This window comes from Dysidea avara, chromosome 12, assembly GCF_963678975.1.
Source record: "Dysidea avara chromosome 12, odDysAvar1.4, whole genome shotgun sequence".
Classification (NCBI taxonomy): Eukaryota; Metazoa; Porifera; class Demospongiae; order Dictyoceratida; family Dysideidae; genus Dysidea; species Dysidea avara.
Genome location: NC_089283.1, coordinates 23,623,850 through 23,639,862, shown reverse-complemented (window position 1 = coordinate 23,639,862; position 16,013 = coordinate 23,623,850). Strand labels below are relative to the sequence as shown.

General features: G+C 38.0%; 1 protein-coding gene across 1 annotated transcript; it reads left to right on the top strand.

The window, feature by feature from the left end:
- The first annotated feature begins 549 nt into the window (after positions 1-549).
- LOC136239946 (E3 SUMO-protein ligase ZBED1-like) lies at positions 550-2,501 on the top strand. Its single transcript, XM_066030688.1, has 2 exons — positions 550-1,871; positions 1,958-2,501. The coding sequence occupies exons 1-2, from the start codon at positions 550-552 to the stop codon at positions 2,499-2,501; spliced, it is 1,866 nt and encodes a 621-aa protein (XP_065886760.1).
- Positions 2,502-16,013: the final 13,512 nt, after the last annotated feature.

Sequence of the window (16,013 nt, the reverse complement as noted above, 5' to 3'; positions counted from 1 at the left end):
GTTATAAAACCAAACCTATATGCTATGTGCTCAAGCAAAATGAGAAACTACCGTAATTTGCTTTTTTTTCATTGCAAAAAAAATTTCGTATGCAAAATTTGTACAAAAATTTCTTGCACGAAAATTTTTATACAAGATCAAACTACTCTAATAGAGCAGTCATTTATGTAAATCATACGATAATATTTTTACACGAAAATTTTTTGCACAAAAATAAAGTGAATTACGGTACTAGAAGTGTACCAAAGAAACACACAACATTTCTGTGGCAGTAATTTGTGATTGAAATTACTAACATTATTGCACTTTTAGTAATACATGAGATCAATTCTAATCTGGTCACTAAATAAGTAGCAGGTTACTTGTATACTAGAGTTGCGAACCGGTATTACAAAACCGGTTATATACCGGTTACAGTGGAATTTAGCAGGTTATTGTGTTCAAGAAATTACAACCGGTATTCAGTTGTAATATGCGCATGCAGCGCATGCGCATACACTAACTTCCGCTTTAATAATTATTGATACTGTTATAACCAATGAGTGACAAATGGATGATAGCGGAGATTCAGATGAAGAAAGACATAGTTCACCGCTCGATATAGTAACGCCAGACTCTCACAAAGCTCCCGTGTGGATGCATTTTGGATTTCGCAGAGATGATTCGTCTGGGAGGATAATTATTGGAATTAAAGCGGTCTGCAAGCTGTATAAGAAGGAAGTAGCGCGCTTGGGTGGGACTATTAATTTAATAAATCATTTGCGGATTTATCATCGTGCTGAATTTGAAGTACACACGGAGGGCGATGAAGCAGGTAGTTCAGGACAGCAGAAGATTGACGCCTACTATCAGAAGCCAACTGTAAACCTATTGGTACCCGGTTCAAAACGATCACAAGAATTAACTGGAGCAGTGGTAGAGTTTATCGTGCGTGATCTACGTCCAGTTCGTGTCGTTGATTGTACAGGTTCCCTTCACCTCATGAAAGTCGCAGAACCCAGGTATGTAGTACCTTGTCGTCGTACGGTCACCAATTACATAGATAAACAGTACATAGCTCTAAGGAATACAGATACAGTAGAGCAAGAGCTTAAGGATGTTCAATACCTCGGACTAACTACTGACATGTGGATGTCCAGGGCAAACGATGGCTACATATCCCTTACGGCCCATTATATAACACCAACTTTTCAGATGGTGCATAGAAATCTGCAAAGTTGTCCCTTTCCTGGTAATCATACTGCAATCAATATTGCTGAGCTACTTGGGAAAATGACAGATAAGTGGTGTATAGACATAAGTTCCCAAGTTATAGCTGTGACAACAGACAATGCTAAAAACGTAACCAATGCCATAACGGAAGAGCTAATGCTCATAATGATCCCCTGTGCTGCTCATACACTTAACCTCTCAGTCCAGCGTGGACTAGCTATGCCTGTGCTGTCAACTACATTAGCAAGGTGTCGCAAAATTGTTGAACACTTTAACCGTTCACGTATTGATAATGAAAAATTAAAAGCTAAACAAAAGCAACTAGAAATTCCACAACATAATCTTATACAAGAAGTAGTAACTAGGTGGAACTCTACTTTTGATATGATATCACGATTATGTGAGCAGCAAGCAGCTATTGCTGCAGTACTTCATGTTAAACGTGACCTTCATCACCTAGAACTTTCACCTCGAGAATGGCATAACCTCGAGGATTTGATCAATTCGTTAGGACCATTCAAAAGCTCAACTGAAGTTCTTAGTGGACCTACCCTTTCCTGTTTGGCTGCTATCCTATCTGATTTAAACATTGACCAGCCAGGTGAATCATCTGCCCTGAGGGCCATAAAATTGGCTATGAGGAGAGACTTCAATGAAAGGTATCAAAATGAGAATGTACAGGCTTTGATGACCCTAGGTTTAAATTTTTTCCTCATTTGTCGAATATGCAATCTAACGTTACTAGAGAAAGTATTTCACTTACCTTACAAGAAGAAATGGTTCCGATTTTTGAGGAACTGTCAACTGACTCAGATGATATTGAGATTGTTGACAGTTGTCAAACTGAAACACCTCCTGCTAAAAAGAAAAAAAATCATCCACTGAGAAAGTTGCTAGGGGACAACTTTGGGGGGCCTAGTAGCAGCACTTCAAGTGACAACACCACTGAAGATAATGTTCAAGCAGAGTTAGCAAGGTACAAAGCTGAACCCCAAGTTGCTTTGGAAGTTAATCCACTTTCATGGTGGAAAGAGCACTGGTCAATATATCCCATTCTTAGTAAACTTGCTAGAAAATATCTCTGCCTACCTTGCACATCAGTGCCCTCTGAAAGTCTGTTCAGCATCAGTGGTATTATTGTAAATGAAATAAGAGCAGCACTTGATCCCTGTAATGTGGATGAACTTGTATTTTTGAACAGTAACTTGAAACCAATCCACCTTGCAGCCACATATGCCAGGAAGAAGAAACACTGTCAATGTGACGATTATGTTGACCAGCTGCAGTGACTGCAAATCTACAGTAGATTCCAGTGTTTTGACACTTTATAGTTACTTTTCATTCTTGTAACAGTAATCACTTACTAGTAATCTATAGTATTGAAGTATTCTTCTTGTAACCAGTAGTGCACTAAGTGCAGGAGCAGTACACTGTACGTTTTTGACTGGCTCCAGTTTTTTTGACTTGTAACTTAGTGTATTAGTGTCTCAGTTATTGTAACAATGTTAAAAATATTATGACAATGTTAAAAATATTTCAAAGTGTATGTGAAAGGTGTGCATGTACTGAGTTGGCTTCTCTGACACCTCCCTAAAATTTAGTACCAAAGTGTGAAGAAGCCATAGTGGCAATAACCAGCCAATATCCAATTATGGGCTACCCAATAACCGGTTTGTTTACAGTCTGCAGGTTCACAACACTATTGTATACAAATAATATATTTAGGGAATTTCAATTTTAGACAAGTGACCTTATTGCAGGTCTCAGTGTAAAATTACCTCCCAAATGTGACAGTACAACAAATCTTTACATTATGGAACAATGATGCCAACTCTATCCATCACTTCTTTATTCTCATTGAGGAAACAGGGGGGGGGGTGGCCACATGCACTATTAAGTGCTAACAAAACTGTTTTATTAAACATAGTCATACTATCTGTTGAAAGTAATAGATGCATATTGTAGTTCTACCTAATTTGTTGTTTGCAATGGTGTGATTCACAATATATTGGGAAAACGCTGCTGATATGGAGTAATTAGACTTCTAATGATGATGACATGTTTCGGTCATGAATTTCACATCAACAGTCAAGAGTAACGATACTCATCAATGATTATGATGCAATCATTGTTGTACCATCAAGCCTCACCAACTTTTTGTACAGGGCCTATCCAGCTCACATGAAATACTTTCAGTACTTGTGCAACATTATTATGCATTCACGTGGGATTGTCCTATCCCCACTGTGGGTTGTGTATCTATCGCAAGAATGACTTAAGCTGAAGTACGTGCTTAATTGGTAACACTTGACATATCAGCATATATTAAAAATTTTTCCTTACAAGACTGAGCAAGTGAACTATGATATACACATTAACAGGTATCACTTACACTGAATTACAAAGTTGTCATCATCAGTGAAATACTCTTTAACAAGACCAGACCATTGTTTGGAGATCTTACCAACCTGTTGGCTCCCATCATTATTCATCACCTATGAGGTGAAATGTTACAATACAAAAATTCCATTACTGCCTTTGGCCTTACAAATATTCAACATCAGTACAACATAGGGAGGTACAGCATCTTCAGAATAGGCTCTTCAAGACTCGTTCATAATGGTCAATTCCAGGAAAACTACACAACCAAATACACAAGTCTTACAAATGCATACACCCCCCATAATACATGCACATACAGAAATACACTTATCTCCACTCCACAACTACGCACACATGCACACAAAAAGCAAAAAGTCTCCAGCAAACAAGCAAAACAGCTATTGCCGCCCAGTTAGGTGTCTGTGCACCACTCGGGTACTCAAGTTTACTAAAGGAAAATCCTCCTGGGGCAGGACTAGTAACCCCCAGGAGGATTATCCAGGTCTCATGGAGAAAGGTCATGGAAGCAAAGTTCCACAATGACCTTAACACTGCTAAGCAAGACAAGCAAAGTTGGGCATTTGCTTCACCAGTCAGCACCAGGTACTCATTTATGTTACAGCTGGTGGGCTACTCCCCAGATGACACCAGCCACCAGGTCCCCAATATACAGCTGGGTAGACTGGTGAAACATGAGTAAAGTTTCTTGCTCAAGGAAACAACAACACCAAATTGGCATAACCAGGGTTCAAACCTGGAACTGTTCGGTTATCAGGCCTATGATCTAGCCACTTGGCTATGCCGCTTCACAACTACACTCACTCACTCACGCATGCACGTACACACACACACACACACACACACACACACACACACACACACACACGTCTCTGAGGTCCACAATACTGACTAAACAATACAACTGCAATCTGAATTGGTACTGCTGATTAAGACAAATAGGGAAGCACGTAACAGAAAAGTGTGTAATATACCAGAATCTTAAAGTACGTAGTATTTTCACACATTGCAGCTGATTATTCCAGTCACTAAATAAATAACATTAAAACATTACTACCTATAGCAGGTTTTTACCGTGAATACTTATTTGTTTCACTGACAGTGGCTAGCCATGGTAATAAGTTTGTGCTAATTTTATCTCACATGTTCTTGTGCTGTGACTCTATGTATTATTGTGCCACAAAACGTAATATGTTGGAGATAGTGTGCCCCACTACTATTGGATCATCACACAGTGCACATCCCAACTAACATGGTAGCCAAGCTTAACAACACTTCCCTCTCCTCTTCCATCATGTTTCTAGTAATTGAAATAAAAATTTTAGTGGAGTCTATTTTCACAGAGACTTGCAATTATGGAAATTTGTCACTCAATGATAAACATGGTAAAAACCCTCGAGCTCTATACAGTACTGTTCTTTGTGATATCAAAGACCTTAGTGTCAGCTGACAGATGGGCTGATAATAGAATACACAGCAACTACACTTCTATGGTAGGTGTTTATTATACTGTAATTACTTCCAACTCTTTGCAGCAACAGTGTAATAATAATGTGTACATTTTTCCCATTTGTGACATACAGAGTTTATCCAATGTAGTTTAAATGTCTACACCAGTGGCTGGTCTACACATTTCCCAGTCTCCACTAAACTACTGTACTCTTATAAACACATTAACAACTTACATGTTAAACATTATCAGATTGTGGTCCACTATTCCATGTATAGAGGATGTTTCAAATGGTTTATCCTCCATTGTGGAAATTGACATTGTTGTGGTACCTGTGTAGTGACATGTGTACAGTTATACAATGACAACATGTTAATGTGTATATACACTACATACAGACAACAATAAAGTGGGGAACCCCCTGAATGGTCATGTGACTAGGGTTGAGCAATATTTCAATAAATCGCCAATATCACCTAAGCAAGTGCTCGCAATACCATTATCGCATGTATTTTACATTCGCAATATTATCATATAGGATTGCATTTTGCAATAATTATTGCATTTATCATTTAATTTGTGTCTATTTTCTAGGCCTCATATTTGATACAGTTCATGCATACTATTGCTAGCTATGTCAATTGGTTAACTTGTTAGCAAAGAAATTATGTTCGTAAGCTAATTTTCAGTGAAAACAAGCAGTCATATGGACTTTTCAAACTATGTGGTTGTGTATTGATGTTCACATGCAATATTGCAATAATCGCATGAAATGACTCATGCAGTAATCGCATGTCACAAATTCAATATCACCCAACCCTACAAGTGACTATGTCCCAACTGATTCCTATCATCCTTTACAGAAATAGTTAACATCAGTGTACCACATATAACAGCTGATGTGTTGAGTTTGGTACCACCCTACTAAAAACCCAAACATTTCTGGTCCAATGCAAAACACTTTAGACAGGTTCAGCTATTTTGAGTTGTAAATACGAATGAAATAATGCTGGTATGAAAGTTACAATATCAAACAAGGCATCTAAATATGGCTCTGAGATCACTGTACATAGACACCACATTATGACATCAAACATGCTATAAAAGCTGCAAACTATTTCAACTCAGTTGTTTTAGCTTTGATATCATCCCACACTACTACAACACTCACTTTATATAAAAAATTTTCATTGCATATAGCGGAATTTTCTCACAGACAAATTTATGTGCAAAAATAAAACCATGCGACACTTAATTTTGCGAGGTGACAAATTTGCAACACTAAATTTCTTGTGTGAATTTATTGATCGTTGAAATAAGTGTTTGCGTACTAGATGGAAAGCAATGAAATATAGTTTGAAATAGGTGTGTTTCCCTGTATCCATGTCCCATGACAAATCTATATTTATGCAGCTGCCTTAAGTTTGCCAGGAACAGGGTAGCAGGGGTGGCTGTCTTGCACTGATCAGCGATGTTTAGCAAGAAACATGTGTTGTGTAGAGGATCCAGAGGAATAAGCAACTGATTGAGCTGATAAACAAGCTGTCATGTACACAAATAAGCACCTGGTTTGTTGGCAAATGTTCCAACACAACAGTCTTGCAGGCACTAAAACCTCGTGACAAACAAAATAGCTACTATGTAATGAAACAAGTTGATGTGCTACTTCTAAAAACCAGATGCTAGTTGCATAGCTGGAAATATATTATAACTATTAAAGCTTCTGTTTTGTAATAATGCAGCTATTGTAATTTCGGATTTCGTAATTGGTGAATTATTTCATAATTCTCTAATTATGTTGCTATGCATTGCTTTAGAACAAACCGCTTTCAACAACTTATTACACACAGAAGTATCTTCTCAACTGTTTGTCTATAGTATTTTTCCCGCAAATTCTCTCTACATGACCTCAAGGCTACCCTTCATTTTTGTTCGCGTATGTAGGGAGATGCCCCTTTTCGAGTTGAAGAGATACGCATTTCCTAGTTGCCTAAGAGGCCTGCCATGGTGTTTTCCAGTAGTTAAATACATGAAGAACCCAATGGGAAGGAAATTCATGAAATGTGTCGAGAGTCGCTACACCCGTATTTCAAACTGGCAAAAAGAAACTGCCTCATTGCAAACTTTACCTATCTTCAAGTTTAATACAAGCTTCATTTAGTGTTTAATTTCATAGGTTGACTGCTTTTTACCACTAAAAGGATTTGCTCACGTGGGTGCATACGGACAAACATAGATAAGTAGATGGATAGGTAGATAGGTACACTGTACACACACACGTTTTTACGAAAACAATTTCAGTAAACCAGGCACGTGCCCACAGCCAGCCTTTGACCGGCTGTAGGCATGCACCTGGTTTAAAAAATATTGTGCCCCAAATGTGAGATTAAAGTCCTCATGATAAAAACATACTTGAAGCTCAGTCAATTACCCTAACAGAACATACACCCCTTAAATAAAGATAAAGTAGTCTAATACAACAGTCAGTTCTGGTATAAAATTCTTTGGTTTGTAATACGTTTGTTGTTTAGATTCAGGCATTGCAGGAAATATATAATACAACCAGATATCTAGAGGTGCAGCTAAGGATATGTACGTACTCTCGTTTCTTGAGGGAATTCAACAAAGGCCATATTTGTGCAATCATTAGGCTTATGGGAATTATGCTCAAAATTTTATAGTATATATTACCATTGTGTCATACAGTGTGATTATCCCATATTTTAATTGCAGTTTTAATTTAATGCCACGCTCTTTCAACCGGTCTAAACATTACACTTATGGGAAATTTCTCAATGTTTACTAAAACATACAGTACCCCTGTGGTAACTTACATGTCAAATATTATCAGATCTACTCCATGTGTCAAATGGTTTATCCTCCATTGTGGAAATTGACATTGTTGTGGTACCTGTGTAGTGACATGTGTACAGTTATACAATGACAACATGTTAATGTGTATATACACTACATACAGACAACAATAAAGTGGGGATATAATGGACACCTTAACAATCACCTCAGTTGACTGGTCACCTCAGCATAGTGGCCACATCACTATGCCCCAACGTTTTCCCAGTCAACAAAAATAGTTTGCATTAAGTACGCTTGAGCTGTGAAACCAGGTACAGTCATGAAATATTGCTAGTACACAATATCAAATACAGCATCCAAAATTATTGTTAATACCACTGCAGCAACCATATTTTTTCATACCAACCATAAATACCGCCAAGTTGTGCCACGTTTTCACTAGCAGTGTATATTTTAACTAGAATATCTGGGTGGAAACTAAGAGAGATAAATTGATGGTAGTAGTGGCTCAACGGTTATAACCCTTGATATTAGAATAACAGTTGCACAGTTTTGGGGAAACTTCTCAATGGATAAAACTTTAATTTGTGAAACTACAATTTTTAATTCTAGAAAGTCTATAACACATTTTTACAGACAGATAAAGCATGAAGACACTTGCTTGGTTACTTCCTCAATGTAAGTTGTCCCTTGAGGGCTAACATGGACACTAGTATGCTAGTTGTCATGCTATATAGGTGGGAGGTCACACAGTAGTAACCACCATGTCTTAACTACAAAAGGACCAGTGGTACTATTTTAATACAAGGTTTTGACAAGAGGTTCATGTCAAAATGATGTCATCATACAGCATGGAACAACAGGATTCTTCAATGACCAGTTCAGTTAAGGCAAAAGTATTTTAATTGCTCTAGTACTTGCTATACACAATACTGGATGTTGTGGTTAACTATAAAAATTAGAGATGTACAGATATATTATCAGATCGACAGCTGATCTGGACGACTTGAGCAAAATCATAAGTACCGATTTTTGTGTATAAACACCGATTCAATTTCGATCTTTCTGATAACTAAGTCTAACTCCATGTGTTCAAGCATACTTAGCTTACTCTATCATTTCTCTTCTTTGTGTCAGGGGAACACATATCTTTTCTGTTGCCTAAGTCATAAGAAGCCATACAACAACACATGGATTTACTATTTACGCAGTGAAACTTGAACTTACCAACACTAAATGAAGTAAGACACTTGGACACTGTGCTACATCAGCTTACAAGCCATTCAAACACATATTCCAGTCTTGGTAGGAGATTGCATATTTTTGTGGGTGCCTTATTGTCTGTGTTGTGTAATTGAGGCCACAATTGGCACTGACTATTGCAACAACACTTTGGCAGCTTACAATTTCCTAATAAGAGTTTGAGACACTGAGTAAAATCCTATGAGCTACCTGTAGCAGGTGAAGCCTAAAAATTATAATAGACCATACATGAACAACATGATGATATAGTTGATGTCAGATTGGTACAATATCAGTATATCGGTAACAAATGTGTTAGATCGGATTGAAATAGTTCAGAAATGTTGAATCGGTACATCTCTAATCAAAATGTACAGAAACCATTGAGAAACTGGACACTAAAACCTCTTTAACACAGAAAACTAAAAAATATATCCTATTCCTCAAATCACATTAATTTCTATCTTTTTGGGCTGCTGAAGTTGAAAACACTTATTAAAAAAAATTGTTGCTTAACATTGTGTTTGTTTGTTTGTCGGCCTGTCGAATTGTTTGTAGTGTTTGTCTTTGTGCCATACCAAATTAATATTATGCTTCATGGACTTGTGATTCTCTAGTAATGACTCAAAAATAAATAAAATTGTAAACTATTTCAAATACAGTGGACTGCTTTATTAGAATATTTATTACTGCTGAGACTGCTCTATCAGATCTTTATAGGTGAAGTAGCTACATACTTTTACTCTTTGCTTAAATAATTTTCAGCTGAGCACCACAAGGACTGGGTACTCCAGGGACCTGTCCACACACAGTTATTAACAACTATGAAAGTCTGTACAACACACAGAATAGCAAAAATTCTATTCTAGAAACCACAAGGCTATAAATTTTGGATAGACAGGAAGTCATGTGACAGTCCTGTGGTTTTACAAGTCATGTGTGTGGCTTATGTAAAGTGATCATGACTTGTAAATCCCTTCTGAAATAAACAGAAGTCCACCATTATGACTTTCAGCTGATATTCAAATAACGATATAATAATGTGCCATCAAACTGACAAAAAAAACAAAAAAAAAAAACGATTTGATGTGGTAAACAATTTGATCTCTGAATTCAGTTATAAAATGACAGTGTGGGACTTTAGTTGACATTACAGTCATGTACACAAACAGGCATCACTAGGATATTACTAGAGCAAAAATGTGCCGTAATATTGTCATCGATCAAATATGTTATGTCAAATATTTTAACAACGAATATTTTCAACGTGATACTTTCCTGATTCACAGTAATACTTTTGGTATTAGTTCATTGCTAGTGTAAGGCTCCTACACTGGAACTACATCTATTCTGGACTTGACCACTTGAAATTGACCACATTAGGGAAGTATACTGATATAATAGTTCTAAAATGTAACTACAGCCTCTGGGATTACTGGTCTCATTACCTATTTCTAAAGAGGCTGATACTGTCAGTTTTAATTCAGTTTGCCAATGGGTGAGGCTAGTGACTACATGTACCAAAGTTGTCGACAATTACTAACTTTCTGCTCATCCACTGTGCAGGGACCAGGTAGCTAACAGTCAAGTGTCCCTTCATTTTTCATAAGTTAAACAAACAGAGCCCTCATCAAGGCCACTTGTATGGCTCAGCCTGTAAAAGTAGACAACTTAACTTTTACGACAGTGTAATAGTACATTTATGTGGCTACATGTCTATGGTAATTCTCCTATCATAGCTGATAAGACTGGTTATTACACACCTGGTCACTAATGTGTGTACACTAGTGACAAGTGTTGGGACCACACACAGGATTAGGGGTGTAACAAATATCATACTAAAACTGTTAACTGTGTAGTGAAAACTTTTTTAATACCGGATATTGTTGAGGGATTCTTAACAAAAGACCAGTAAAAATTACAATATTATTGTTGGTGTTGCCATGGTGTTGCTTATATAGTTTTTAGTTAGGATGTACAGTACATTGTAAATTCAAAGGAAAAATACCACAAAAGCAAGATAACTTGAAAATCATAAAATGTGACATTTGAGTACAAAGTAACCTGCCTGATGTAGCCGCCTGCTTATTATGGTCAGCAATAAGCTATCACTGTAGATGTTAACAACCCACAGTTGAGGCTGAAACATTGATAAGCTATCCCCTTATAGCTTACAAAAAGAAGAGTAACAACGGTTCCCAGCTAATGAGGTGTGTGAGCACAAATATAACATTCTGCAGTAGACTGGTCATAATGTCCTGTCATGTGCAGGCTTGATTAGTCATTGTAGGATAGAGTGCAACATTTCAACTCAGAGTTAGATTGTACATGGTTATTAATTCTGTTATTTACTGTTCACATCATTCATTGCTCTTTTTGTGAGCTACTATAACACTAGTACATCTATGGCCACTCCCCTTGGGCTTGGGTTGTAAGAAGGTAGTGTCTCCTAACAACCAAGTGGTAGTTATGAATAGCAGTACACAAAACTGAGAGTATCTATGGTGAGGGGTAGCTATTGTCAGTAGGTGAAGACCTTTTTTTTTTTTGGTCTTCAACCTACAGCTAGGCTGAAGTTGCAATATTTACTCAACACGAATCGAACGCTCAAAATGTAGACTCGTTCGCTTGCTCGAGACTAGCCGAAACACGTCTCGGCTTTAATTAATCCGGGTCAATCCGGGTCAGTGGGTCATCCGGGTCAGCAGTAGTGACCCGGTTTCAACATTGGTACAAGCCATAAACCAAACAGATAAACTGTATTCCTTAGGCTCCATCCCTTTCCTTTTTGTTAATTAGGACATTATATGAGCAAACTGAGTTATGTTCAGATACAGAGGCTATTTGAACGACAAATGTCCGGTGACCAGACATCTGCCATCCAAATGACAGAAACAGCAGAATTGGTGGAAACAGTCGTTTACAGATTATGAACAGCCTTACAACACCTGTTACACATAATACAGCTACATGAACTCAGCACAATTGAAGCGCATGGTCTTTGTAGTGCCGATTCTCAACTTAACATCATCCATGGCAATCAATTCTTCTTAGACTGTAGTCTCCAGGCGGTAGTCTCATCTCTAGCCTCATCGATCATCACCTCAATCATTGCTTTACAATCAACACAAAGCACTTCCTAGGTACCAAACATGTATAGAGTGTTTTAGAATGTTTTTTAACTATGTGTTGAATTACAGAACTGGTGTTGAATAGTCGGGCTGCCCTGTTATGGTGCCACAGATGATGCTAAGCTGCAAGAAGTAACCTGCACTATAAAGACCATTTACTTCAATTGTGGTGAGTTATCTACAGTTCTATGTAGCTGCATTCATGTGTAACAGTTACTGGTAGTGGGTGTTGGTAATGGGTGTTCTAAGGCTGTCCATACTCTGTAAATGACGCTTCTTTCTGTTTCTACAAATTCCGCTGTTTCCACCATTCAGCTAAATCTCCTTTCCCGTGACCGACTAATATTTGTCTCTGTGTGTGACGTTTGGTGATGCTACACCCACACACTAGCTATTGTGGCATGTGCTAAGAGGACGGTGGTGTGGTGGGTGTGTACTCACTTTCATATTCTTCATCACTTCACCTCGTCGGAAGTCAAGGAACCTATCAACAAGGTCACCATCGATGAACCCCACTGACACTCTAGATGATGTTCTGTAGTAAATGACCTCCAACTAGTAGCCAGTCAGTCAAGGAAACATCACACTACATGTACTACACAAACTACACCAGTGTTACATAGCTACACTTCTTTTCCCCACCCAACCACTCACAAAAAAAGGGAAAGGTCATCTGGTCAGAAGTCTAACACACCCTTGGGGTACTGTACATGCTAATCATGGCCGACAGATTTTCACTTTGAAGTTAAAGATAATTCCAGGTAGTTGCCACTTCAACAGTTCTGACAAGCAATAAAAGAACACAGCTTCAGTTCTTACAGTAAGCACCTATAATTGACTACTTACATCTCTCTCAAACAGTTTATAGTAGCACAAATTCAAACTTTGGTAGTTGGTACACATAACAAAAACAACATCACTCAAACCTACAGCTACATGTCACTAGAATAGAATGGTTGCCTGCACATGTACACAATGACCACGCCCTAATGGTGCTCATCATATAGAGTAAGTGTAGGTTGTATATAGAGGAATTCTGGATCCCGGGTTGTGTGGCTCTTAGGTAGTTACCTAAACTACATGTTACTGGAGGATCAAGTCACCAGCTGGTCTGGGATACATTCAACAATGTCAACACTACTCCCTGTATTAACAGGCTTTAACCTTTATCAGGTCCCTAGTGGGATAGTAGTTAATAGAGTAACCCAAGGATACACAACTGAGTGGTCAATGTGTAACAACACTCTTCACAATCATCAACTAGTTCTCCTCTAGGCTGACTAGTAGTCTGTACACATCATCCTGTACCATCCCCAGAGGAGAGGGGTGGGGGAGATGTTCAAACAACACAGCTAGATAAAGTATACAGAGCATGAAAATGCAATAACAATTTACAATATTAGTAAGAATTAACTAAAACATTAATTATAGAGCAGTGTTAAACAACATGGTCACAAAATGGTTACTATTGTATTATTTTGTAGGGTAACATACAGGCTGGCAATTAATTAGCCAGCAGATGTTTGAAAATGCCCACCTATACTGTGTTACTATAGACTACTGTATATTGACAAATTTGAGTGGTCCCCATTCTCAGATAGTCCAGCCGGACCATGTAAATTTGCTGTGGTTGCTATAACTGGTCCCTAAATGAAATTTTCTTTACTTCCATGGCATCCACTGTACATGTACAAGTGTCTAACAACAAGTTTCCTGCCAGTTTAGATGGTTTTTAAAGAGTACAAAAATCACTTCCTCTTCTGGCTTGGATTTAAATTTCAGTAAATAGTCTAGGTGAGTGATAAAATGAGCTGGCTCTTGTGACCTAGCTTTGTCACTAGGGAAAGTTGGCTGTGTTTGATTACACAGTTTGTTGATACACAAGTGTAACTGTGATAAAACTCACTCAGAAACAGTGAGGGATAATTTCAGGAGAGAGAGGGTGAAGGTGTAATAACAAGTGTTTAGCTGTATGATCCTAATATTGAATATGAAGTGGGATGCTGCAGTTATATATAGACAAGTACACAGAAAAATTTGGAAATTTCAACTGGAGCAGGGACCATAGCACATTGACAAAAGGTACTGAAACAAGCTGGAGTAGTGCTCGATATTAAATCACAGTAAAACAACAAGAACTGTTATATCCCTACTGTGCATTTCCATTACGGTATCTTGAGCACAGTAGGGATATAATACTTCTTATTGTTTTACTGTGATTTAATATCGTGTACTACTCCAGTTTGTTTCAGTACTTTTTGTCGATGTGCTATGGTCCCTATTCTAGTTGAAAAATTCCAAATTTTTCTGTGTACTTGTTTGTTAACTTTTTTGTATACCGCATACCGCATCTGAAATGGCACCGTGTGCCCCAGTTATATCAATTATCGTCTGAAAAGTTAAGTATCCACTACGCTTTGATGTCGACTGCACTCAACCCGTTACACAGCAGTACGAATCGAGAACTGTTCGAAAAGCACCTCTGCAATCAAAACAGCCACTATGAAAAATACGGACAATTTCTGTTACGAAGGGAAGCCATCATGTGTTACCACCAAATTAACACATTTCACTGTCAGCAAAGATGAATGGGACACAAAGGAGGACACTGGTAAGTCCATGAAGAATGCATTGTGCATACTGCGGTACACCAAAAGCACCCCTCGGGATAGCCTTAGCCATCATCAAGTTACACTTGTCTGAAGGCATCAGTCAGTCAGTCAGTAGAAAATTCCATTAAATTAATCATTCTTAAAATTCCACAGCAACTTGTTGAAAGCGTTTCGGACTGATCTGAAAGCTTGTTTGGGCTTAGTTTTACCTAGCCAATACTGCTTTATTGTCGTCAGGGAAAAATGAGGCTGGTTTTGGGTGATGTTATTTTGTGGGCCATGCCTACTCCTTTGTGGTCCCTACTATACAGTACTATCGTACTGTATGATACAGGTGGAGCGTTACTTACAGCAGAGGATGGCCAACTTGGAAAACAGGTTGCAGAGCTGGGAAGATAAAGTACAATTGCTCCTAGTCTGATGCTGCCTACCTCTTCACTGGTGATCAACACAGATCCTTTATCAGTTCCAGTGCAGAAATTTCCCACTAGCCAATTCTTGTGTAGCAATGATGTTCAGCCATAAGTAAAATCACTTTGGTAACGTAACACCTTTATTGAAATTGCAGGGCAATCCCACGTAACACATGGTTACATATGTATGGTATGCTGTCTAATGAATTCCTTTGATGGGATTTGTATTTCACCAGACCCTTGTTTCTAGCAAAGGGGCGAGCAGTGACAGACGTTGCTCCAAGGAGACAACAAAGATACTATGGCCTCCATTTATGATTGGATCATTTTCATAGACCTGTGAACTGGACAGAATATCATAACCAGTTACTGAGCAGATCAGAACTGTTGGTTGTACGGTTAACTGAATTGAATGAAATTTCCTGTAATTTTTTGTTGTTACACCTACGTAGCATGTAAGCTATACCTATCCTTAAAATTTGTAGTATAGTTTGTCAAATTGTCTTATAATGGCTAAAGTAACAGGCACCAAGTAACAATGCTTATAGTACAATCCTACTACAAGTGTGATACCAACATTAAAGCACAAGAAAATTATGTACATTTTTGAGTGAGTATCTTAAGAGATCGGTTATGTGAAAAATAACTAATAATTGGCTGGTTATTCAATGTACCTGGTAAGATTTCACAACACTGCGTTTTTCATGTAAGCATGTGTGATGTGTTTAATAATTCTTGC